The sequence below is a fragment of the Etheostoma cragini genome, chromosome 17, assembly GCF_013103735.1.
Source record: "Etheostoma cragini isolate CJK2018 chromosome 17, CSU_Ecrag_1.0, whole genome shotgun sequence".
NCBI lineage: Eukaryota > Metazoa > Chordata > Actinopteri > Perciformes > Percidae > Etheostoma > Etheostoma cragini.
The window spans coordinates 11321169-11348325 of record NC_048423.1 but is presented as its reverse complement, the minus strand read 5'-3'; the positions used below and the strand labels follow the sequence as shown (position 1 = coordinate 11348325).

Genomic DNA, 27157 nt, shown 5'->3' with positions numbered 1-27157 from the left:
GTGAAGGAAACAGATATTTAATGAATGGATTCCACATCACTCAACGAAAGTTTCTTTGAAGTTTTCTTGTTGCAAGTATTTTACAAGCCCTTCATGGTGCTGGTCCTTATTTAGACGAATGATTATCAAGATTTTTTTGCTTGTGTTGCAACTTACAAGAAACTTTTATCATGAAATTGATTTTTTTGTAGAAACATCACCTTTGGTTTGTTGAACTGTGACTGAGATTTTATGGCAAGTGAAAAAAACTGAACAAAACGTAAAGCATACAAAAAACACAAACAAAATAAGGACATTAAAAATCAAAAGATTCCACAGCACCTGCAAAAGAGAAGCAGCACACACACACACACACCGGTGAGCAGGCTGATGGAGGTCTACCTGTGTGATCCAGCAGCAGGCTGATGAGCCCTCCTCCTCGCTGCCACCGTCATTGGTTTCCCTGGAAGCCGAGTGAAACCAGTCAGACGTCCACTGCGCCTCCGGTTCCCTCGCAGCAGGATTCAGACGCTCACTGGGGGAATGCGTGACAAAACACGGCGTTTATTTGGATTTTCAGAGAAAACAACTCTCCTTCAACAAGTGCAATTTCATTTCTAGCATGATAGCTCCCCTCTGGAGCCGATACAGGCGTTAAAAAATGTCCCACCAGCAGCGGATTGTCCAGCTCTCCACCGCTTCGCTCGCCGTAGTCTTCGGCCCGAACGAGGAGAGTTTGCGCGCTGGCGGAGGGAAACTCAATGCCAACACAACGAGCGGACAGGAGATTTTTGCGGACTTCAAGGCGCAAAATTTGCGCAGTTTCTGGAATAAGAGACTCGCAAAGGCCATAGCTGAAGTGTACTTTCAGGGATGGATGGAAAATTTGGTGCTTTTCATTCAAGGGAACGCAAACAACTTGGAGGTGCTGAGAGAAGCGTGGATGCGCAGGGCTCTAAGGTCACCAAAGGGATTTATCATAAAAGCTGTCGGTATGTAACATCAATCCTGTCATTGAACTAACCACTGATAATATAATAGGCTTTATTTTAAAGTAATAATGGTAGTAATACAACTGTTTATGCACCTGAAGTCCTGAAAGTTACAAGAAACAATCCTGTTTGATGGCACAGTTAAAAAACTGCTACCTCATTCACAACCAACATTTGTTTACCACGCTGAGAGAAACCTTTAAGGGTTCTCTAGAGTTTAATTTAATACTTAATTCAGTTCGAGCTGATGTAAAAAAAATAACCCAAAAGTTGTTGTGTTTTAGTGTCAACACAACAGTATTTTATTTTGAGCGTGTCCAGTCTCTAACTCTAGGTTTGGGCAATTATAACTAGAATTTGGTCACTAAGTTACTTGTTTCTTGGATGCAGAGGTATAAAACTCCCTCTCAAAAAATATATATTTTTTCTTATATTTAGGCCTTGATCGCTGGCATAGCCTAGCCTACCTGATTTATCATGCAAAACCATGGGCACCAAAAAGAGACCAAATTCGGTCATCGTGGGCTATGAAATGTTGCTTCAACACAACAGGTGTCTGTTGCCTGAGAGATGATATTCCTTAAATTTCTATTTCCCCAAATATGGTCTGGTGGGTTTGAGTAGAGTGCTGGACCAATCAGCCTTGTATTGTTGTTGACAGAGTGATATGTTTACCAGCGCCTGTTAACAAAGCGTGTATACCTAGTAATTACTTGTAATTGCTCACCTTCTCTGGCTCTCCTCCTCAGATGTGTTTTACAGCAGCATATCTGCACAGAAACAATGAATGGAAACCTTTATGCAGCGTCCTATAGCATGAGCTCATGGGCTGTAAATGCCTCACAGCACTGGCTGCTGGAGAAAATGACAACCTTGTAGCTTTTACTCCTAATGACAGTATTTTTAGGGGTGCATCCGGTTTTCAAAAAAAAAAATCTTACTTTACAAAGGAAGATGTCGAACTCTATTGTAGCAGATACGCATGCGGGAACTGATTTCATGTTTCTGCTACAAACCACCACCTTCCACTCCAAAAAGTACACAATTATCACATGAAATTCAAAAAATGCAGGATGTAGTAGTGTCAGAGGTATGTTTTTTCAAGTGTTGAGAAGATGGTTGAGTTAGAGCAGTTTCCTTTTGGTTCACTGCAAAACAGTGTCCCAGCAGCACACACCTTGGCTCTGCGTTCCCATTTGGTCCAGCTGTCTGGCCTCTCTTTCAGGGTATGTCTTTCCCACAATGTGTCTCTCTTTGTTTCAGTGTTATTTTGTCTGGATGCTGTGTCTAGTCTACCTGCTGACCTTGTGTCAGTCCATCAAATCAGCCAGATTAAGCAGTGCACAGAGAAGTAAAGGGAGGAATGTGATGTGAAGGGAAGGACGAGACCACACAAGGGGAGACCTGGGAGGGAGTGGAACGGTGGAGGAGGGGGGAAGGTGGAGCCAGACATGCCATCCCGCTGTGAGACCGTTTCACAAACAAACACCATATGAGCCAAAGGTGACGCCAAGCTTATTGTTATAGGCAGCGTCAGCACCAAGGTGCACACAGACATGCATGAGCTCGATGCAAGGCAAGCATCAATACTTCAACAGACGCCTCATGTTAGAGCTTTACACCAGTATTGTAAGGAAACAGGTCTGTGTGTGCACATGTCACCTCCTTCTCCTCCTTAACAAATCCTTTGCTTCACACCGCAGCAATTTGTATGGAAATCAGTGCTGGCAGGCTGTCAGAGTCTGTTTTACTGCCTTCTCCCTGAGAACTGGTCAGCAGTGAATCACTGTGCGACTGGCTGCCGACCGCCACTGATTCTCGATTGCTCAGGATTAATGTCCCACCATTTCATGGCCAGGGAGGGACTGTGGAAGTCAGACTCCTAGATTGATATTAGGCATGGACTTAAAGGCCTTGACATTGTCCGGATATAAATATGTCAGGTAGAAAACCGAAATGTAAAGAGTTATGGGCTACAGTGAATTTCAAACAGCCTTCTTTCCTTTCCCAGGTCAGAGGAAGGTTGAGACGTGACTTTACTGACGTGAGGTTTTTGAAAGAGAAGTAAAGGAACATAGTTTAGAAGAGGTTTAGCTTAGCTTATTAGTTTAATGTTAAGTAAAGAAACGTAGATGTAAAACAAAGCTTCCAGGCAAACAGAAACAATACACTTTGATTAATTTGTGCTACTTCCTTATTGGTCCTGTCTGGTTATCAGTGCTAAGAGCCTGAGTGAAGACAGATTGTTCTGTGGGTTGACCGGCCACCTCGGGCCTCTTCTGAGGGGAGAATATGCAGAAAAAGGAGGTGTGTGGGAGGTGGAGAGGGTTGATGGAGGAAGGGGATCGCAGTGAGGTTAGGTTGAGGTAAACAGACAGGGTGAGGAGTTAGTATGAACAGGCTTCGTTGTTATCCTTGTGGGAATGGGCCCCACTGGTACTGGGGTTGACCGCTTTGCTTCATCTCATGAACTTGTATCTCATTCTTTACACTAAATTATCTCTTTATCCATTTTCTTCCTTTAAACAGTTGTTAACTGATTAACACGGAAGTTCCAACACAAAGTCCATTCATTAACGCTCAGTGTGTGTAGAGTTGACATCCTTCTTGCAGAAAGAATTGATTTTTACAATTACACTGCAACCTGTATACTCTAAATGATCAGAGACATGAGTGTGATATCAATCTTCTTATCCAACTTGAAAGAGAATAAAAGTAATTCTGAAAATGTTAAACTATTCCCTTAATCACATTTGAACTGGATTGTTATTGTGTACGAAAATGCACTAATCACTCATCATCAGTCTTTAAAAGAGAACTACCTGGAGTCTCCTGTTGAAACCGGAGGCTTCGTAATGACTGTTAGTGGTTTCTGCATTATTTAGAGTCCTGCTATTGTCTCTGCAGCAGGATAAGCGCGGATCCATGAGCTGAAACATTTATATGTGGAGTCAGCCAGTGGTGTAATGAGGTGTCCTGTATCCTCTCTACATAAAGCTCTTTAAACTGCCCATGTCATCTTTGGTCGTAGACATGAAGAAGTCCTCTGGACAGGCCTCTCACTTTTGCCATGGAAAACACTTTATTTGGCCATTGTAGGACATAATAAAAGTCTCCCTCTGTGGATATTTGGAGAACTAAGGTACATCTATGCTACACTTTTTAAGGCATTTTTCCTTTTTAAATAGTATGTTTTACTTCAACTGCCATACAATGAGGTGGTGAAGCATTCCTGAAATGCTTCATTTACTCTTGAGATCATTTCCTGAGCTTTTCGGCTTCGAGAGCCTCATTTCTGCTCTCTACTTTTCACTTGAAAGTGTTGTATTTTCACACAAGGGGTGTCTCCTTTTATGAGGGTATTTTGTCAAAGTCTCAAACCGCTTCACTTATGGTCATAACTCTTCCAGATGTTGGCTTATTAACCGTGACACCCCCTTACCAGCTTTAAATGGCCCACCCTGTCCTAACTAAGCAGCATGGGTCAAAGGTTACAGCCTTCTTGCTAACAAGCCACCTTGAGGTCGGCTAGCTTCAGAGGGTTGGTTAGAAGGCAGGCAGAGCAACAAACATCAATACAGTGTCCAGGTGTTCTTCAATAACTGGTCAGGTCAGCTTCTGTAAGTGGTGGTCTGACCTCCCCCCACACCACCCGTCACGTTCCCAATATGTTCTTAACTGGGTGTTCTTTAAAACTAATAATTACATGAAAGTGGATATTGTTACAGTAATTGTTTCTTACTATTTAATTGTCAATGTTTAGGTTTCTCTGGTCAAGTTGGCATTAATACTACAACCAGTGGCAAAAGCTGGATTTTTCAACCATTTATTACTATTTTCAACAAGTTATGCATGCATAATTTATTTATTACTTTTATCTAGTTATTTTAATCAGTTATCCATTACTTTCAGCTAACATAACTTATCTGCTCTCTTGCTTACTGTTCTCATGCTTAATTATACTTGTACTTGTAAATTTGCTAAGGATTAACATCATACCAATTTTTTATCCCAGTTGGCTGTTTATTTTTCATCTTAATTCAAACCATTTTTTTTTATTATTTATATAATTTATGTTTTTAAGTTGAGTTAGTTAAGCTTTCCATGTCCCCTGTTACCTCTAGGAGTGGCCCATGGCTACTGCTGAGGACATTGTTCATGTTTTTGTCTGTATTTTATTTCTGGTTGAAGACAGATTGTGGAATGGGAAGATCTGCTCTGCTCAGTTACAGTTACCATTTGAGCTGATCTTAAACAATATTGGGTTATCCCTCTACAGCTTCCTTGACTCTGATAGGATGACATTAAGCTGTTACACAAAATATTCAGGGTTGTTTTTCAGGCTCAAAATGATAAAAAGGCAGTATTATGACAGTGGTTGGTTCAATCTTCTCGCAAGATCAGAGGTTAAATGCATTGGAAACCATAAACCAAATCTGGTTGTTGTTGGTTGGTAGATCAAAGAACATACATTATCATGTGCTAAATAAACAGTGGACTGGGGATTAATTCAATTGTAACATGAAAGGTTTAGACTTAATGTAATGGAAAGAGAAGCAGCCTATCTGACTTGAGCATATCTATTGAACTTTTAGATTGCTTTTCAAATTGCATTGTTGGCATACGTTAATTAGGTTGCAGTCTTACTGTGCCAGTGCCAAGTCTCTGCATGTATCTAGAATGTCTTTCTATTTCTTGCCCTTGTAAAAGATAGTTGTGAACTATTCAGATATGAGGAAACTTTGACCTTCATTCTCAGATGTGACCTTCCACAGTGCCTACACATGTGTGTGAGACTATACATACCTCTCAGCACATCATTTGTTAGCCACATCCTTTCCTATTGAGCAGGATGCCCAACCCTGGTGCAAATCAGGCATGTCAGCCTCTTTATCGACCCAAATGTTGGGCCCCCCCATAGCGGTGGAATGGAGCTGTGCCAACAACAACAGCTGAGGAGTTTCCTTTGTATCCCTCAGCTTATACACCCTGTCAGCAGCCGCTTGGGTTTCCCTCGTGGGATTTATCTTCATTTACTCTCCCTTTAGACAAATGGGTCAACACAGGACTGAGGCTATGTAGCATTAAATATGGTATTACCATTACTCTTCAGTTTCCTGACGGGATGTTTACTTTGCTTCATTTAGCATTGTTAAGTGCAATAGCATGCTTACATTGGTTCTGTGATAGCAAAATGCTGTCTTATTGTATTTCAGGAGTGAAAGATACTTTCAAGGACCAGGGCCCAGCTGTGTGCTGGCTGGTTGCAGGGCATTAGAAAGCAATGGATCATATGGCAGGTCCTGGACGGGAGCTCTGCTCTAAATACTGGGATAACAAACACAGGCATCAGCTGGACCTCGAGCTCGGTAAAATAAGAGGAAATGGGTTTCATCTGCAACCATCATTTTTAAGTTAGAGGTGTGGAATTGCTGGAAACCTTCTTGGATTATACATATACACATATGTGTATATGTGTGTGTTTTGGTGTCTGGGTGTCAGTGGGGAAGACCCACATGGGGGAAAATACCTGGATCTCTGAATAAGACGACCCTTGGGAAACTAGATTTTATTCCCTATTTCATTATCACTTTAACAGTGCAAAGATGTAAAAAAAAAAAGCATACTGTCAAAGTGTTAAAAGTTGTCAGCAAACATTATAAATATTAAATAAGACTGCAGGGCCTTAAAATGAACGTGGGGAACACCTGTTGCTCCAGGACACATTTTTCACACTAATATCCGGCAGCAAGCCCCACACAACTAAATCAGAGCCAAAAAAGTCTTAACAACATCTGGGAGTCATTAACTGAGTTAATTTCTAGTAAAGGTCAGCAAACAGAACAGCATTGTGTTTGTTTTTAGATATTTGGAGATGTGCGGCTGTTTATTGATAGGCCTTATTCCCTCCTTTATTCAGTGAAAGAACGTGCTGCCATTTATGCCCTTTAAATATGTACAGATGTGTTTCTTAATATTAGGTATTGAAACGCTGTTTTGCTTCCTAGTAGAATTTACTACCTTACAGAATGTATTCCGTTTGTGCAGAAACAATAAATTGGATATATGTTTTGGCTCTCCTCGCTGAGGAAATGTATTTACGTTGAAGCCAGTTAGCAAAATATCAGGCCAAAGACTAGGCTTTTTCTTTTGTCTTGATAAAACATCTGAATTGAATCATGCAATTATCTTTGCATCAGCCACAGAATTAAAAACAATTCTATAGTGATTTAATGTCAATGTTTAATATTCATCTAGCCAGCCACGAGTGCTTTCAAGCTGTCACATTTGGCAGAAATCCTTCTCCAGTGAAGTGTTTCAATTTTTTCTTAACAGCAGTCCGTTCAGACTCCCATTAATGTGGTATAATGCAGACTGTAAGATAACTATCACTAAGATCAGGTTCAAATTTCTTTAAAATCTTTCAGCATGGTATTTATGGATTGTTTAATATTGTGCTCCAGTATCATCTGTAGATTAAGATCAAGATTAAGATCACCCAAAGTTATGAATTCAGTTTTGACAGAGGGAACAAAACATTTTGACAGAATATCAGGAGCAGTAGATGACTACTGATATGAATATTGAGTTTTGTTTTTTAAAGATTTGTCTTTTGGGCATTTATTTCTAAGGACAGCTTAGACTTGAAAGGGGAGGAGAGTGGAAATGACACACAGCAAAGGGCCACAGGTCAGAGTTGAACCCGCGGCACTTGCTCAATCAGATGAGCTACCCAGGCACCCAAATATTGAGTTTTTTTAACTCAAATAAGTAAAATAATATCAGGATCTGACTGGAAACATCTATTGATTTTTTCAATGGCTCTGAATCAGCTCTTCAAAGTCTGAAAAGGTAACCTTGGTGATGTCATGCTGGGTGTTTTTATACAAGGCACTAAACGTCAGGATATCCCGACCTCTGTGGAAATAATTATGACCATTCGTTTTTGCAAATCCCACAACACTAATCTTTGGAGTTTTCTAAACTGAACGTATGCTATTAAGATTAAATCTTAGGTTCAGTAGATCCCGGCTGGAATCAAGCTGAGATGAAGCAGTTACTCAGGAGATTGTGACAAATCTAGCATGAGAGGAGGCAGATTACTTGGATATACTGATATGCTACTTCTATACATATATGTTAAAAACATTGACTCAGCCATTAAAGAACAAAGGAAAGGTACTGTGATCCACAGCTAAATGGCTTGAATTTTCCAGAGGTCTGGCAGAAACAGCACTGGCTGACTGTGGGGTAATGTTCATGGTCATCAAAGCAGACGAGAGCCAGATATGTCGGGGTGTGACCCATAAAGTCTGAAGAGGTATGACGTATCAAGTAAAAAGAAAAATAAAGCTATGTGCTTTAAATACTGTCTTCTGGCACTACCATGTGTTGGCATCACGTTACACAGGGCACTTTGTGCTGTGCTTTAAACTACAGGCCTGTCTCCCTTCACATTGTTGCTGTTCTTCTGTTAAACACCTGCTCAGGTGTATTTCCTATTGCACACAAACATAAAAGCAGGAATATTGCAGACTGGTTCACTACCAGGTCATTTATTTGTCATGACATGAGCTGCTGGTAAAAAAAATGTCTTACTGTGAATCAGATGGTAAGAACATTATTTAATGGCATTAAAGCTGCAGAGATTTTCAGCCAATGCCTGCGGTGACCAACTATGTCAGCATAAATGTTTTAAGTTCTGTGAATGTCAATTTTAAAAGTTTAGTCACAGCCTGTTTATGCTTTCTTGCCAACATATGTTAAATGTCAAAGGGTTGCTTTGGCAAAGTGAGTCTCAAGGCTCTTGCTGGATTATAGATATCCATATTATACTTCTGCTGCTGGTTCTTCTTTTTCTTCAGCCTTGTATTGCATGTGGCAGGTCGCTGCCCTAGTAAAGGTTTCTATGGCAGTGTGAATCAACACAAAGCCCGCCCCTATTTCTTCTCAGTGCTTAAAGTTTTTGCTCATAAATTCTCTTTAGTCATGGTGTTTGGACTACATCTTATCTGTTCCTCTACAGAATAATAAGCATTGTTTGCTATTGATGAAGCTTTCAAAAGACAACATTCATATCGTGACATTAGGCCTAAATTCGATTAAATAATGTAGGTTCTCCAGCAAAACAAAAAACTGCCAACAAAGACATTTTCTCAAATTCTGTGATTACAAAGAGGGCAGAGTCCAGACTTTACTCATTTCTTCCCACGTCAACGCTTAATATTTAAACAAAGGGAATTTGAGATACTGAACCGTCAGTGGGTCAGATTAAATATTTACTTTATTCCTAAATTTTGTTTCAATGCTAGTTTTACTGTTGTGAACCAATCAATAAAGCTGTAAAATGATTTGTGGCTTATCCCTTTGAGTTTACTGGTTATTGGTGGCTTTTAAAGTGGGACATTGCCAGTCATGTTTTCTAACATTTTAACTAAACACAGGAACGTCATCCATTATACAGTACCATAGACATTTATTGCAAACATTTTGAATGTAATGTTTATGGCCATACAGTGTTTGTCAAAGTGCCTTCTGAGTGGAAGGACAGGAAAGGGCAGTGTTGTTAGACTGGGCGAGGTTTGGTTGTCCGGACATTTTGGCTGTGATTGCTCTCTGAAGGGGTCTTTTCACTCAGTTTATTGGGCCATTTAACTGCAACGCCCACATCGGTGTGTTCTATGGGAGTGAAAGACACAAACTCGTAAAGCACTTGCTGAAAAATGTGTTGCACACATACACACACACAAACACACACACACACACACACGTAAGAAGGGAAAGGGCGGTGTCTCGGAGGCCTGTTAGACCAAGAAACCCAAAACAAAGGGATGTGGTCTTAGGACTGGGAGGCAGTCACAAAATAAATTACAGTTGGTATCTCTTCCCATTACACAAAATCTGACTTTATGAAGGTTTGACATTGTAGACTGTAGATTTACTGAAGCGTGTTCTTCAGAAGGTCTGAGTCTATGGTAGACGGGGGGTTCGCAGTTTGGGCAGGCCTCAAGTTCATGTTTAATGCCATGCAGTGTGTCCTAAATGAGGGAGAGAGAAGATTAGCCTGTTTGCTTACTGGAGCCTGAAGATAAGACGAAACCATGATGAGATAAAATGGTGTGTGTCTGTGAGTGTGTGTTTCCAGAGGCCATGGAGCAAGGGATTGTGGCAACAAGCCTTATGTTTCAGGTAGATCTTAACCTGTGTTAGCATGAAGGTTGAAAGGTTAAGGACATCATTCAGTCACAAGTTGTGCAACCTTTTTTATTACTTCGGGCCTCCTATCAAGGCATGAATATGGTTTAAATCCTTTCTCTCAAAATTTGTAGATGCATAGAAGGTTGTTCCCATTCAGAGCAGCAGATAGCAGCTCACGGAAGCATACAGCATGTCCTATATGCTGTGGTGTGTTAGTATTTTCTTCTAAGAGACTGGAGGTAATGCAATCACGTATGAAATGGGACTCATGTGGCCAGCTAACAACACAGCCATGTGAATACATGTGGCATTGATCAATGTCAGCAGCCAAACAGATCTCAGTGGGGATAAAAGAGAGAAGATCTCTGTCAATCATTTCCTCAATCAAGCAGTCAACTTATGACATTTTTCATTTGTATCCCCCAGGCAGAAACTTATTCTTACATGGAAAAATGTATGACATGGGAGGAAATACATGTTTTTCATTTGGCGTAAAGCAGAAGGCAAAGTGTGAGGTTTGTCACTTTATTTGAATATAATGTGTATATAAAGTATGCATTATGCCAGTGGTTCTCACTGAAACACTCTGGATACAGTTTTGGAGATCATGGGATAACGTGTAGAATAAAATAATATTTACAATCCAATTCATGTAATAAATCAAATGAAACAGACCAGAAGGGAAATTATTTTCTATGCCTTAATTGTTTCCCTCTCTGCATCTTTATGTTTGTGACTGCGGGTCACTCACAAGGCATTGCTTCACACCAGCAGTTTAGTATTGCACATCATAACATTTGGGGACATTCTGTGCAGCACAAGTATGGGTTCAGCTCCAAAAAACACTGGATCCTACACTTCCCATAATACAACTCTGAGTACCTCAGAAATCAAGTGTTAAGTTCTTCTAAATGGCCAATTAGGCGTGAAGCAGAACTGAATGCAGGTTTGGGATAGTTACAAAAATGTTCGTACACATGTTCGAAGTCCTCTTACATCAGAAGATGTGGGGGGAGGGGGTTTCAGAAGTTATTTGACCATCCGACAAGCAGCTCTGATGAAGCAGCCTGGCAGCTTTAGAGCCTCCCTGTCTGGTAAACACATCTTTCAAACTAGACCTCCAGTTTTTGAGTCAGACTTTCTGTTTTTGAAGGTGAGATAACCCTGATGTCATCATGGTGACATCATCAGGGTTATTTTCTTAGACTTGACAAGCTCTGAAGACATTATACCAACTGTTTTCACAGGCTGAGTAGTACTAACCATTACAGGTGATAATAATTTGACATAGAAAATTGGTGAAATGCATCTTTAAGGAACTACATTAAACTGCTGCAGCTTGCCTTAACACAAGTCTCATCTCCTGTTAGACTTCGGAGCTCCCTTTCCTCTTCGTTGTGGCACAGGGTTCAGTTGCCATGGCATCCAGCAGGGTATTCATGCTGTGTATGACAATGAGTGTAATGTTGGTGGCCTGGTCTTGGATTACAGAAACACAGAGGTCTGTTCCCCCCGGAGAGAAGGCAGTTACAACAGTGAACCTCCCCGACGGCCACGCCTGCTAATGTTAGAGTCAATCTTCTGCCCAGCCCATTCTTATATCATAGCTATTTCACACAAATAAACTGCTGTAGGTGTCTTTACACACCTACTTGGTCAGTATCCTTCTTCTGTTGAATTGTTTAGGAAGTGCTGCTTGAACGTATTTCTGTTTTTAACTCCCGGAAGAGTATAAGTCATGTTTATCAGCAGGTGTCCGACAGGATATCCTGGTATGTTCAGGACATAGTCAGAGAGGATAACCCTCACTGCCTCTGTGCAAAGAGATCTGGGAAGTCATTTTAGGGAGATAGTGATTTCCCATTACTTTACCGATTCCTTGTGATTAATTATGTGCCTCCCCCTCCACTGACCCTATCATATCCTTGCTGACCTTTTGACTGTTGTTAGTGGTTATAAGCGGTTGCTATGTGGACAGCTTGCGAGGCATTCCTGTAGGAAGTTAACAACAATGGGTAGCAGCAATAATTCACTGCCCAGGGAGACTGCTATTGAGATATCCGTTCTGAGGTTTAGTCAGATTAACGTCTTCTGTCGAAGCCGGGTAAAGGCAGACAGCATTTCTTTTACAATCCCACCGTGTGCCATAGGATCAGTTTTACAAAGAAAGACCCCCATCTGTGAGACTTATGAGCCTAAAGTGAGCTCACTGTGCCGTTAATTGTTTTTTTTACTGCCTTTGCTTGTCATATTCCTTACTGAGGATTAAACATTTTCTACTTAAGTAAAAACACAGAATGAGTAGCAGCTTGGTTAGTTAATTTCAGTGTGTAAAAAGTTTCTCTCTGGTTGGTTTTGCATCCTATTTGTGCTACTTTTTTTTTTTTTTAACTGGGCAGGGTGTTAAAATGTGGGCTACTTTTTATACCGTTGGGCTGCCCTTCCTCTCCTCTAATTAGTTTCATTGTGATTGTCAATTGCATAGGCTGGCTCGACATGCAATAACTGATAACTGATGACTGCTGAAATCAAATATAATTTTAGTTTTTTACAACTAACACCTCTATTTCCTGTTCAAATAAGTATTCAGTCTTTTATTAAGCAAGTTGTAGGCTCTAATTTTCATTAGTCAAATCCGGCAACAGTGTCTGGGGCGCTCGATTGGTCGAAATAATCCATGAGTGGATCACCAAAAAAGTGGTGAATGTGTTTGGGATGTGTGTGTGTTATGTCAAGCTTTACCGTGGCAGATATTTGAATAGTTGTTTATTTCCCCTGCCCTGGACATAAGTGGTTCAAGTGCGCGGGTGGTAAATGTTTAGTTTACATCAAGTGTGAGCTTGGTAGTGTTTTCATTCAATACCCGGGGGTTGATGGGAGAATCACTCACAGTTACGCACGCCACACGTTCAAGCATGATTTAAACATTTATACACAAATTGTTACGCCCAATTTAAAGGTTGAAGTCACATGGGGAAAATGTCTTAATAACAAAATGAAGCTCCAATTTGAATGTGGCATTTTTATACTCCAGCTTCCACTCAAATTGTATTGGTTAGATAAAATACAGCAGGTAGATCATTGAGCACTTTTTGTGCTCCGCTTTCAACCATTATGCTCTTTACTTCAGTGAGGTGTAGCTGAATAACTAAATCCAATTTTCCAGTCCTGTGGGTAAGGTTATGTTCATGCCCTTGTGTCTGCTCCTATTATGATGGGAGTTTTTGTAACCCAGATGCTAATCATTAACCAACAGGGGGATCTGGTGTGTTTAGGTGCTTTCACTAAGCTTACTTCTTATTAGTAAACATCACTATTTGTGTTCTTTATTTAGGAATATGTTTGTGGAGAATTAGTCATAAATTCAGACTTTTGTGTCAGTATTTTAAATCATAATGAGCTTTGTAAAAGAAAAAAAACTTTCATAAAGGCTGCAGGAGCTAAGCAAACATTTCTCTGTTTCCCTTCTTATATTATCGTTTAGGGGTTCATGATGCATTCTCGGGGATCCCACTGTATGCACAGCAACAAAACCCCCATTCAAATTTTGATCCTAATCATAACCTCAACCACATCTAATCATAACCTAAACACAAACATTTGAACTTAAACAAATCACCTAAAGGCTAATATCTGACAATAAACATTTCTAATATTATGACTTAACAAACAACCTTTTAGTTTTTGCGGGCTAGTAATGGCGACTCTGTCCGTAACCCGGAGGTTAGGGTTGGGGGGCTGGGAATCCAAAGTTTTGTAAACTGCCGTTTTCGGACATTGTTATGGGAACTTTTGCTTCTTTCCTTTCGATAATTCTGGTTGAACTGGAGAAGTCACTTGTCACTTGTAGGAAAAAAGTACTCGGTTTAATGAAGAAAATACGGTAACACTTTACTTAGTTATCTACATATGAGTGACATGACACTGTCATGACACATGAACCCTAACCATGACCATAACCATACTTTGTCATGACAAAACGGAAGGAAACTTACTAAAAGAATCGTCATGTCATAAACGTTTATGACTTGTTGATAATGTTTATGCCATGTTCATGACAGTGTCATGTCATATACAATTAGATACTTTCATGTCTTCATTTAATTATAACCAATTATTTGGATACAATTGTGCCAAAGTCAGTTTAGTTTTGATGTCCTAACCCGTTAACTGGGTGTGAAAGAGTCTTTATAGCACTCCTATCTTCTCTTGCTCTCTTCAGTATAGGCTTTCGCACAAAAACAAACAAAAACATTTGCCTGAAGGAACCTAACCACTCCATGTTGCTTCAATTACATCTCTCCATATGGGAAACTCTGCTGATTGTTTTTGATACTGAATTGATTGTTTTCTAAAATGTCTGGTTGCCTTTAAAAGCAGCTTAGTTTTATGATTAGAAAGTTTTATGGCTTCTGCAAGACTCTCACGCCAGAAGAACAGTCTGCAGAGTCGTGCAGATTGGAGGTATTTTGATGTGTTCAAAATCATTTACAGAATGAGTTTCACACTATTTTTTTAACTATAAGACAAAGGTTTCCAAGACTGTCTGCTTTCTTTCTAGTCTGTCTTACTTTTGGTAACATGTTTGTCTAAGAGCACCTCCTAGCTGTGTAGGGCCGTATGATATGGGGGGCAGGATATCTGATCTGCCTAGCAGGCAGATCTGTGGTCATTTCTGTGGGAGTAATGGAATTTCGTGGTCTGTCCTAGTACTGCTTGAATTTCAAAAGCAGTCAGGCATGGTTCATATAACTCACATAAATACACCACATTGGTCATGATTTAGAAGGTGGTTAGGAGAGGAATGTCAACTTCACTCCACTGGCAGTCAGAAAGAGACCTCTCTAACCCAGGTGTGTTTGTGTATACTGCAACAGACCCACCTGTTTCACTCAGTAATTGGCTGGTGTGTGTGTGTGTGTCTGTGTGTGTGTGTGTCTGTGTGTGTGTGTGTGTGTGTTTTTCAGGTGACTTGTCCCCGGTGCAGATGTCCCCTGTCCCCCAGTCCCAGTTCATTCCCTTGGCTGAGGTGTTGTGCTCAGTCATTTCAGATATGAACTCCTCTCAAATCACCGTCAACCAGGATGCACTTATCAATTACATGAGCAAAGCCCACCCAGGTAATCCATAAAATATTACCTCAGCAAAAGTGTAGATGTGCACATTTAAACATGACACAATGTCTCCCCTTGTTTGTCTTTTGTCCTTTACACTCTTTTCTCGTTCTGTTTTAAGGAATAACCATCCCCACTCAGGACATCCTCTACAATGCTCTAGGCGCTCTGATCAAGGAGCGCAAAATTTACCATACAGGCGAGGGCTACTTTATCGTCACACCTCAGACTTATTTCATCACAAACACCATGGTCCGAGAGAAGAACTGGTGGACTTCTGGTTCAGCAGACGAACCTCCCTCACCTCCTCCCATTACTTACCTGTTGAGCAACGACACATGTGTTGATAGCCCTCAAACGCTGCCTGTGGCACACTGTAAGTCTTGCAGCTGCTTCAGTCCTCTCCAAACATCCGGTAATATTGCCTCCACTACTCTAACAGCCCCCGTCCCTCCCTCCACTGTCCCAGACCAGCAGTCTGTTTCTTTTTCCATAAGTGAATGTACAGGCAAGAGCTTAAAGTGGCCCAGACCGTTAGATCACAAACCCACAGTGCAGCATCAATCCACCTCTACAGCAGCAGATTGTCAGGCAAGTGAGATCAGCAAAACTACAGCCACTACTAACGCCACTGGCCGCAAAGAAAAAGACAACAAACCAGGGAGGAAGTTTGGTCTTAGTTTGTTTAGGAGGAATGGAGGTAAAAAAGAGAAGCCAAAGAAGGAGTATGCATCATTTTCAGCCCAGTTCCCTCCGGAGGAATGGCCGGTAAGAGACGAGGAAGACCTGAACAACTTACCCCGTGACCTGGAGCATGCCATCATCAAAAGCATAAACCCCAAACTGACTGTGGACAACTTGACACGCCACACGGTCTTAATGAAGAAGCTAGAAGAGAGAAGGGAGAGGGTGGTGGACAGAGTGTTGGACAGGGGTCTGGATAAAGACGATAAGGGAGTAAACAAGGGAATGTCTACTGAGATCCTAGCATATTCAAAACCCAGGCATCATCACTCCCTTAAGGCAGGGAAAAGATCTGCTCAAAAGGCCTCGCGCAGCAAGAGGAGGACCCATTCCTCCAGAGAAAAGCAGAAGGAAAGGCAGAAGGAAAGGATTAAGAGTAAGGATCCCATATGTGCGGATGAATATCCAGAGGGGGAGGATTTGATCCCTGCTCGGCTCAGAGTGGAAATCCCTCTTGATGACCCAGAGCAAATGGAAGAAGGTGTAGCTGCTGAGGGGAAATCTCTTTATAAGAAACGCATTGAAAACCCTTTCCAGACGCATCCAATCAAAGAAGCTGAGCCCATTATTCCTGCCACCATCAATAAAGAACATAGAAGACGAGAGGTGAAAGAGTGCAAGGCTTTGGGGCCGGGGAGTAAGGATCGAACAAGTCACCGCTCCAAATCATGGGACCCCCATCGGGCCAAAGTGATTGTAGCAGATGGAGAGCATGCAGGGAAATCCCCTACATCTGAGGACAGGTACGATTGTGTCCATGAGAGGGACCTTACTGCCGATCATCTGCTCCAAGCTGACATAAAGATCAACAGAGAGCTGCCACTGGACTACAACTCAGCCTACCCACAGAGCAGTACGCTTCGGATAGACGACAAGGTCCGACATCAGAGGGAGGGAAACAACAAGGCCGACTGGGAGAGAGAAGGCAAAAATGCTAATTTTCAGGAGGGGGGTTACAATGACCACAGACAAACTATATATGACAAGCAATACTCTAATACTAATGCCATTCTCCCTACCCATCCCTGTGAGCTTGTTGTAAACCATACTCACGACCTAACTCTGCCCAGGCCCAAGTCCTCTTTACAGCGGAATAACTCCCTCAGACTGTCCAACCCTCAAAGGGATGATATTCAGGGGCTAGAGCTCTCTTCATACCAGCAAGCCTGTGAAACCCCAGCCACCCAGGAACTACGGGACATAAGACCTGTCACTATTAGTACTGGAGTGCAAAAGACCATGAGCCAGGGAGAAAGGCCAGAACTGATAATGGATAGCCCTCCTTCAGTTACAGACACTGATGCCTTTATAGAAGATGACTATAGGCTCTATCAGAGAGCAGAGGAGCAGGAGGATGAGGATGCCTGCAGCTCCTTGGGTCTGATTGAGGAGGGAATTATTGATGCTGAAAATGCGTACCAAACGGGTATAGCGGACTACCATAACCAGTTGGTTTACCATGACCATGAACCTGATTTGCAATATCAGGGACCTCACCGTCACTATTATAATTCCAACTTTCAACAACCAAAAGTTGCCTTGATACAAGATTCAAGGGACAGCACTTTCAAAGATCATATTTCCCCAGCAACCAAGAGGGACGCTTTCCTCAGCTCCACCAGGTCTGGAGAGACCAGCAGGAGACGCCGTCAGAGGACTCAAATACCAGGGGCCAAAAGTGAATCCAGCCCCAGACAAGACACATTGATCCAGGGGGACAGAAAACATGAGGTCAACCATGATTTGGATAGTGTTGAACCATCTGAAGTTGCAGATAGTAGCATATTTGACTACTGCCATACCAGTGAGATAGAATCAGACACAGAGACTGTCCGTAAGTCAGCTGATGAGGGCGACGGTGAGTCTGCTCACTGGGCGTCGGAGGTGAAGGAAGTGCAGAAGAATGAGTTCAATGAGAGGGGTGTTCCTCAGACCCATAGAGCTGTTCTGAGCATGCCCAGTGGAATCCGAGGGGCAGAAATTGGGGAAGCGGTAGAAATGGGAGAGAACCAGAGCATCACAGGAGACAGTGGTATAGATTCTCCTCGGTAAGTGCCTGTCTTTATAGTTCTTCCTATTGGCTGTATTAAGAAACTGTGATATCCTGTTTCCATTTAATTTTAGCTTACCTTGGGACCAGTTTTTTTTTAAAGCCATTGGACCTGCTGAAAATTAGACGGCTAACACAGACTGAAAAGGTTTTATAAAGAGCAGAAAAAAGCATTTCCCTACAATCTGCTCCTTATCCCTTAGCCCAGATGCACATTCTCTTCAGGCCAGTGTTCTTACTAGTTTTACACTATAAGTTTAGGTCTTATCTCTCCGACTGTGAGCCCACACCATATTCTATCCCACTGCATTCTGGAGAAGCTTTAGAGACAGGCAATAATAAACACTCTGATGTTAGTTAACCTCTGGGTTACATGTCAGTGTTTTTTTCCTTTAAAGTAAGCTGAACAAACCTTGAGACCAATTACGCATCCAGTATTTGGACAGGAGGGAGTCATTTTGATAATTATGTGTAATTGCTGTGCAGCACTTAAATTATCATGTTATAATCAAATAGGAAGAAAAGACTTCTTTTCTGACACTGAACTCGCTGTGCACCTGGGTAAGTGGGTGGACAGATGGGCTGCGCCAACACGTCACCTTGTTCAAATGGCACATTCATAGAAGATATGAAGCTCATGCATCCCTTCTTCTCCCTACAGGACCCGTGTAAGTCTGGCCTCCAGCAACACTGTCATTCTGGAGGGACTTAAGAGAAGAGGGTTTTTACAAAATTTGGAGAAACTGCATTCAAAGAGCAGCGTCATTCGACCACAGAGCTCACTGCTACAACTAACTCCTGTTATGAACGTATAGCAGGCCTGAGTCCCCTGCCGAAGCTTTGTGTGGGAGCTGATAGTTCTCTTCACGTGGCTCAGTATAAAAAGGCCAAAACAAGAGCTAGACTCTCAAGTTCTATGCAACTGCTAGGTCAGAAACTTAACTAAAAAGGAAGGTTTGTACTTTGTTGCCTACCTCCAAATATTGATACCTATTAAAACATGGGTCTGTGTAAAGATGTAAAATATGAATATACATATAGTTTTTTTTGTAAATACTTTTCTAGAAATTTGCTAGCTGGTAATGTGCTATGATCTATTCATTCACTGTGTGTGTGCTGTTTAATGCATGGCATAGCTTGGTGACAGCATTTCTTTGTGATAAAACTGATAAATGTAGTTTTCCTCTCTACATGCCTCATTAGTTAAAATGTCATAGCAGCAATAACATCTCATAGTATTCCATTTTTATTCTCTTGTCATTACTATAAATAAAATGTAGGTCAACCAAGGTGTCTTTGGTGTTGGATTATTTGCACCCTATATAACAACATTTACCATTCAGCAGGAGATGAGTAGGCCGACCTCTAATGACAGCACTGTTACTTCAGCAAACAAATTTAGATTTACATGGTGGCCTGAGAGCTCAATGCACTGCAAAATAAGAAAATACATGCAACTGGAAACAACACAAGCAAATGAAGAAACATCTTCCCCAATTTGACAAAAACATTAGTAGCATTCAGAAAAAGTGCTGCAAAAGGAAATTGAAAGAAGAAGAAGAAAGAAACTTTCATTGCACTATTGTCTTAATGTGTATATACACGTCTTGTTTCAGCTGTTCTATGTACATTAAGAGCAACAAACCAAATAATTCTGTCAAATTCCTTGTGTTCACACATACTTGGGCATAAACGCAGATTCTGATATGTGCTATTAACCTAGCGATTGGCTTTTGCTTATTAATAACTGAATGCTGCACCTATTGTCAATTTGATGAACATGTTTCGTGATTTGCATATTTTCTTAATTTGCAGTGCAATGACCTCTCACGGCCACCGTAGATTAATTATCAATATAAACTTCAGAAAGCAATATTGATGTTGTCCCAATGATTCTTTTATCCAAAGCATATACTGCATGCTTTAAGTAGATTTTTCATATCACTTAATAGAACTGCCAAAAACATATTTGTAAAGCTTACCCAGTTTAAGAACTGTATGTGTGAAGGATTTCAATTCAATACACTATTTCTTTTGGAGGGAAATCCCTGGACATTTGCATCGGTTTAAAAAAACACATTTAAGTGCTATCTTTAGTGTAAATATCAGTGATGTAAACCAGACATTGTTTGGCACACAGAAGGCTGATAAACTCTTATTTCTGAAGGTTACCGTAAGTGGATCCCAATGTTGTGTGTCTACCTCAAAAGGCAATATGAAGTCTGACCTCCAGCCGTTGAAGACATAAACCAGTAGTCTATGTGAGTGTCGGGAAAGCAGGTAGTTTCCTGATGTTGATGGTTTTACAGTTCACAGGTCATTCCCTAGAACTTTCCAGACATGGATCAAGTTACACTTTTAACATGGCTGGTGTGACTGGTTCAGTATTAGTCAGATTCCACTTTAAGACTTTGGGAATAATAATAATAATAATTATAAAAAATAATATAAACTCTAGAGCAAATGTGCCTGCCCCACATGAAGCTTCCCCATTGCATTGATGTAACTGGTGTTAGTCTTTCAAAACCAGTTATGTTGAAAACATTTGAGTTGGTAGAGTGACACCGTGTGGATGCAGTTAGGAAGTACATGCTCGAGTAATGCATTTAATTGCCTAGTCAGTAAAAAATGACTTAACGGTGGAAATTAAACTAGCATAAGTTAAAATTGCACCTAGTGTCACCATTATGAACCAGTTAGACATTTATTTTTTTAGCTGCGAGATTAAATGCTTCTATTTCAAAAAGGTACTCCACTGATTGAACGCCACAAGAGAGTCAACAACCTTTATTTATCCATATATGTGCCACTCAGAAATTGGGTAGAGGTGTTACAGGATTTGCCCTTAAGAGAAGCCTATATGGACCATTTACAATTTTTCTCTCTACATTGACAAAAATGAAGGGGGAAAAATAAAGACAATATGGTTGTAACAGTGTAAAAACATTGTAATACACAAAAGCAAAAGGTATCAGTGACATCAAATTAAAACGTAGGGTAAGTTAATATGAATAAGAACAAAAGACTCCTGAAAACCCTAACTTTTTTTTGTCAAATAACAGGTCAGCATACATTTCTACATAGCATGCAATAAGGCACCTATCTAACACAAGGAAGAAACTATGCTACAGTTTGAAGCACAATTATCCCAAAAAAGGAAAAGAAAAATATTGCTCACTGTAATTTTCACTCCCATAAAAACTGTATCTCTCTCATTCCCTTTCATATAACCAAGCCATATCTAAAAAAATACATCAGTTTGTAAAAGATATTTTACACACAACAGTAAATAGAGCGCAATCCATTGGAATTCAGAAAAAATCTTTAAGTCTTGTAAAAGTGAGATTCTCGTGTAGTCTTTTAGTATACACTGTTTTTAAAGATCAAATTTGATAGTTACCAATATTCTATACACAGGTAACCCAATTAGTCTCCAAAGCAATAAACAAAGCGTGACGTTGATTTTGTGTACATTTGGTGCATGGGGTACAGTGGAATCTGCACAGTAAATAATTAGGACACAGGTCATGTTGTAATATGCTACCCAGAAGGTTTTTATTTTCTATTATGCATTTTCTAATAGCTAAATTGCATGTTATAATAGAATCAGGGTGTCAGCAAGTATTGCTCTCTGTACAGTTGATGCAGCTGTGCTAACCCATCATAGACTTACAAGAAAACAACCTTATAAATATACAAGATGGCTCGTCTGATGGAGCCCAAATTCAACAAGCTGCGTGAAAACACCTGCAACATGTTCATCTCCAACACTTAAAACAAATTAAAGTCATAAAAAGGAAAAAGGTGGAGACAAAGTGGACCTTACTATCAAAAATGTAATATTTTGGAACAGCACACTAGTCACCTATACATATATATAAAAGAAAATCAATAAGTATTTACATTACATTTTTGATGTTTGCTTCATGTGTTTTGTGGGTGAAAAAGAAATAACTATTTAAATTGAGACAAGAGAGAACAGTTCTTGTTCACCAAATCTGTTTGCAGCCTTTGATAAAGTTGCAGCTGAAAAGCGCATGTGCCCACCTGAAGGTACATAAACTCAATTCTATCAAAAAGATAACCATAGGGCAAAGCATATTTTCCCCATGTAACTTTTTTAGATTACCAAATCACATTGTTTTTTTTATTTTAAAAGTGTTCAAAAAAGGTCATGGAGCAAGTGAAGCACAATCACAAACAAGAATAGAGGCGCCTTCACAATCTATTACACTTCTTCATTCTGAGCACAAAGTCCTGGGTTCAGCTCTGAATTATAGGTTCACTGTCCGCCCTCCTTTTGAAGACTTGTTCGAAAGGACATTTATCATCATCTCATCTGCTCCACTCCAACGTAGCAATGTGCTGACCTGACCACTTATCTATAGAAGTTGGCCTGTTATTTGTTATGGCATGGTGATGGAAATTACCATTGGTTGAACAGAAACCATGGGGTGCAGGGGTGATTTTCGCTTGAATGGGACAGCATTTGAAGGTGGGAAAAGGTGTTCACTGGTCTACATGGATCCTATGATGTCTGGAGAGGGAAGATGAATGGTTAAAGCCTTTTCCACACTGGGAGCACCTGTATGGTTTTTCAACAGACAGGATGTGCTGTTTGGGGAAGGCGTTGTTAGGGAATCCCTTCCCTGTGGGGATGGCGCTGTACTGCTGCGGTGGCGGCTGCGGTGGTTGTGGCTGCTGCTGTTTATTCTCCAAGTGAACTCTTTGATGCCTTGCCAGGGAAGAGGAGTGATTGAATCTTTTTCCACAGTGAGCGCAGGTGTAACTCTTTCCCTCTGAGTGGACTCTTTGGTGCCGGGACAGGGAAGAGGAATGATTGAAGCCCTTATCACAGTGGTGGCACATGTAGGGCTTGTCTCCCTGCTGGTGGACCCTCTGCTTTGGGGGAGTGCCGTACGACAAGGTTTTCCCAGGCTGAGGTGGGGAAAACACTGGATTCTGCAAGTGGGTCTTGTGGTGGCGAGAGAGAGAAGAGGAGTGATTAAAGCCCTTGTTGCAATGTCTGCAGGTGTAGGGCTTTCCTCCAGCATGGACTTGCTGATGCTTCTTCAGATGGCGTTTGCGGACAAAACTCTTCCTGCACATGTTGCATTTGTACGGCTTCTCACCCGAATGGATCCTCTGGTGCTCTCTCAGAGTGGCAGCAGCTGCAAAACACTTTCCACATTGCGCACAACGGTGGGGTTTGTCTCCAAGAACAACAGCAGTGTGGGTCTTCTGATGCTGTTTCAGGTTGGAAGTTGTGGCAAAGCCTTTACCACACTGGCCACAGGTATACGGCTTCTCACGTGCATGGACCTCCTGATGCTTTTTCAGATGCCTTCTACGGACAAAGCTCTTCCTACACTGGGTGCACTTGTAGGGCTTGTCCTCTGAATGCATCTTCATGTGTTCTCTCAGAGTAATTGCAGCTGCAAAGCTCTTACCACACTCAGAGCATCTGTGAGGCTTGTCTGGCAAATGAATCATCTGATGAGACTTGAGGCTGAAGGCATCGATAACATCTTTGCCCATTATCTCAACTCCAGGTGGTACATAGGGCTTTTCTTTCATGTGAATCTTCATGTGCTGTTTGAGGCTGGCTTCCACAGCAAAGCTCTCACCACAGTGGACACAGATGTAAGGGTTGAGGTCTTTATGGATCTCAAAGTGTTGGTGAAGATCGGCTATGCTGCCAAAAATCTCCCCGCACTCGTTGCACTGCAGGCCATGGGCTTCATGTATGATTACACCATTTTCAGACTCCACTGTCAACTCCCCACCATGGTCGGACTCCACTTTCACTACATGCTCGCTTTCCGTCTTAAGCAGCACCTCTCCCAGCAGAGTCTCGTTTCCCGATGTCTTGATTTCTGCTCCTGTGAAACAATGCATCTCACCATGTTCCACCTTGATATAATCATGGTCTGTCTCAGCTACAATTGCATCCACACAGGCTACAGCTCCGAGCTCTGTCCCCAGTCCCTGGATCTTTAAGTCTGAGCCATGGATCTCCAGCTCTAATCCACGCTTTTCTTCTGTCATGATCTCAGTTTCTGCTCCATAGTGAAGGTCGACATGGCTATGGGCTATGACACACTCCGACCCAAGTGTGTCAAGGCCGGGCGTGTCACATTCAGTCTCTGACTCGGCCATGAGAACACACTCCAGCCCCACGACCTCCGTTTTCTTGCCGGGCGGGGACACAAGAAGGAATCGGGGGGTATAGATCTTTGTTTAGGTCAGTGCCGCGCTGGTGTTCTAGTCAGTGAGCAGACCTGCAAAAGAGGAAGAAAAGGAAATAACTACATTGCCTTCATTTACTAGTCCAGTTATGTCTTTGCCAGACAGTCTCCCACTTTTTCATTTGCAGTGTGATTCTTGAAAATGAGTTTTAGCTGCATTTGTTAATAGAACAAAAAGTAAGCAAGCCAGTTTCACATGATGACATTGTATGCATAAGAACCCAACTGTGTTGCATCTATGCAAACGTGAAAGCAAGCTATTCCCACTTAACGTTACCACAACCACCACATAAACTAAATTGACATAATAATGAAGGTACAACTAACCCAATATTTAATTAACAGCCAGCCTTTCTGAAAGACAAGCTCAAAGAGAGATTAGTATCTTTTTATAGCCAATATTAATTGTCATCTGATCAGATATGAATTTAAATAGTTTTCAACCCTGCCTATCCAGGACAAACATGCACTATCTCCAACAGAAAATAGCACTTGGCTGGTGGCAAAAGCAAAGACAAGGTTAGGTGGGGTGTTATTGTAAACAATGGGTGATCACAAGTGTAACAAAGACAAGCCCTTAATATTAAATGAGTAACAGTTAGCTACTAATATATATTTATATATTGGCGTAAATGTATTTGAGAAATAACAGCCCAAGGTTTGCCGCATAATGCATTGGAAGTGCGCTTTGTTCAGGCTGGTGGATTATATGCATTTTCCATAACTGCACGTTTGATCTAAGCTTGCATTACTTACGATAGTAGCAAGCTAAGTGATCAATTTGCTAGCCAAGTTAGCGTTCAAGACGAGCTTCACTTCACCTGCTAACACAATTGATAAAAATCAAAGTGGACCACATCATGATCAAAACTTCCAATTATATCGTAATCCGCAAGACCAAACCTGACCCGGCATGCAGATTTAGATTATGTCTGCAGTTCGCTATACATTATAAATAAATAAAACTTAAGGTGTAGAGGCATTTAAATAACACTTTGTTATTAAACATTGAACAGTTGGTTGCTAGCCTTCAATAACAGCTACAAATAGCCGCTAGTTAGCTGGCTATGGTTGAGGGGGAACTGGTTAACAAGACAGCATTGTGTTAGCTGCTAATGTGTTCGCAATTTAGCCAGCTAACTAGCTTCTTAGCAAAATCAACACGAGAGTAAGTGTAGTAGAAACCCCAAGAACCGCAAAATACTTACATTAAAATGTCGAATTTGATAATTTGATGCTATATACGACAGAACTAGCGACGCGGAAATTCTCCTTGTGCGAGTATTATCAGGCCATCTTGTTGTGCCACACCAGCACTTTCAGCTAGCCAAGATTACATGCTCGCCTAAGATGGCTGCCGCTTGCTAGTTAGCTTCCGCCCTTCATAACATGTTGAATTAAGAGCTGTCCCCACAGCGATCTCAGAGTAACTCAAAGACACACTCCGCTTATCCAAAGACACCTATGCCAATGTAAAGATAATTTATAACATGTAGCTATTAGCGGCGAAATACGACGTCGTAGGCTAGGTAAGTAGGGTAGCAAGCTAAGAGCCACATCGTAATTCCAACCAGGAGTTGGCTAGCTGAAACAAAGATGGCTAACCGTGAGGGCGATGAATGCTGTGCGAAAAGCCCGGGAAAGGACGCCTTTTGCTTTCATGAGAAGTAGTGCAAGACACAAATCCCACAAGAATTTAAATAACTGTAACCCAAAATAAAACAATCATGTTAATAAAATGCTGCTTAAGAAGACACGATAGCTCTTGGCTATGAACCTAGAGCCCTCCTCTAATGCGGCAGAACCCGACTAACTGCACCACGACTTCTTCAATGGCGGCCTTGCTGATGTTAGCAGCTATCCAGCCGAGACACCATTAGCGTGCTGGCTACGTAGCCATGATTCCAAGCTAACAAGAAAGCTAATCCCGTTTGCTAGCACGGCTAAAGGCTACTATCCAGTCTAGTACTTGCGTGAAGATTGTAAAACATCGCAGCAGAAGCTTTGCTTAACCACCCATCCAACCATGTTATGTCTGGTTTCACATGCAAAGATAAACTGGACGCTGATTCAAGAAGGGTGGCTGGGCCGATTCTATAACGAACGTGTCTCAAAAATAACCTGTATGAGATTCAAAGATGAAATGGTTTATCATACCAGTAACGCTAGCTATGTTATATCCCTGTTTGTCTGCTTTTCCAACAGAACACAGTGCAACAACAAATGCGAGCCAAGGCCTGTATTTTTCCATTACAAAGTTCGGTAACGTTACTACCATAACAGGAGACATAAAATAAACAACCCACACGTTGACTACCATAATAAATAATACCTACGATTAACGTTATAGTCAGTTAAACAGAGACTCCCATCTGCCTTAACGCTGCTACTCATGACAGAGTAACAGTAAGTTGACTTTAAACGATGAATAATCGGTTTTAAATGTACGAATACTTGCATGTACACCCACCTTATGTCCTTTTAGTTTTTGATTTCTGAAGAGAGAAAAAAGAGAATCGTTTATATGGTTCAAACTCAGAGTTGAGAAGGGCTTGCAAGCTGTTGTTAGGCTGATCAAACTGATGTGTCTTCCTCTCCCTCTCTCTGCCTGTGTGTGTAGCTGGCGCCACAGCTCATCTGGCGCCAACGTTGGACTATCGACGCACTTTAGCGAAAGCAATCATTGTCATTTTAATACAGCAATGAGACCACTATCACCCCCTACAGCCTCGGAGACAGACAGGCGATAACAAAGAAACACTTTAGTATTTCCCATAGACTTAATATTAACAGTCCATGATATTTCCAGGAAGAAGTAGGCTACTAATATCT

The 27157-nt window shown here is 41.3% G+C and overlaps 2 protein-coding genes across 5 annotated transcripts; one reads left to right on the top strand and one right to left on the bottom strand.

Moving 5' to 3' along the window:
• The first annotated feature begins 389 nt into the window (after positions 1–389).
• stox1 (storkhead box 1) lies at positions 390–19062 on the top strand. The gene is made up of 4 exons (XM_034898573.1): positions 390–971; positions 15137–15289; positions 15405–18075; positions 18739–19062. The coding sequence occupies exons 1-4, from the start codon at positions 641–643 to the stop codon at positions 18890–18892; spliced, it is 3309 nt and encodes a 1102-aa protein (XP_034754464.1). The 5' UTR covers positions 390–640; the 3' UTR covers positions 18893–19062.
• Positions 19063–20849: 1787 nt separating this feature from the next.
• Positions 20850–27022, bottom strand: si:ch211-198a12.6 (uncharacterized protein LOC563253 homolog). 4 transcript variants are annotated; one of them, XM_034898575.1, is made up of 2 exons: positions 26796–27022; positions 20850–24358 (listed from the first exon to the last, which is right to left on the bottom strand). In XM_034898575.1, exon 2 carries the CDS (start codon positions 24234–24236, stop codon positions 22587–22589), a length of 1650 nt encoding a protein of 549 aa, XP_034754466.1. In that variant the 5' UTR covers positions 24237–24358; positions 26796–27022; the 3' UTR covers positions 20850–22586. The 4 variants fall into 4 exon arrangements, with proteins under 4 accessions (XP_034754466.1, XP_034754469.1, XP_034754468.1 ...); XM_034898578.1 differs by lacking the exon at positions 26796–27022 and adding an exon at positions 26299–26449; XM_034898577.1 differs by lacking the exon at positions 26796–27022 and adding an exon at positions 25931–26228.
• Between the last annotated feature and the right edge of the window lie 135 nt (positions 27023–27157).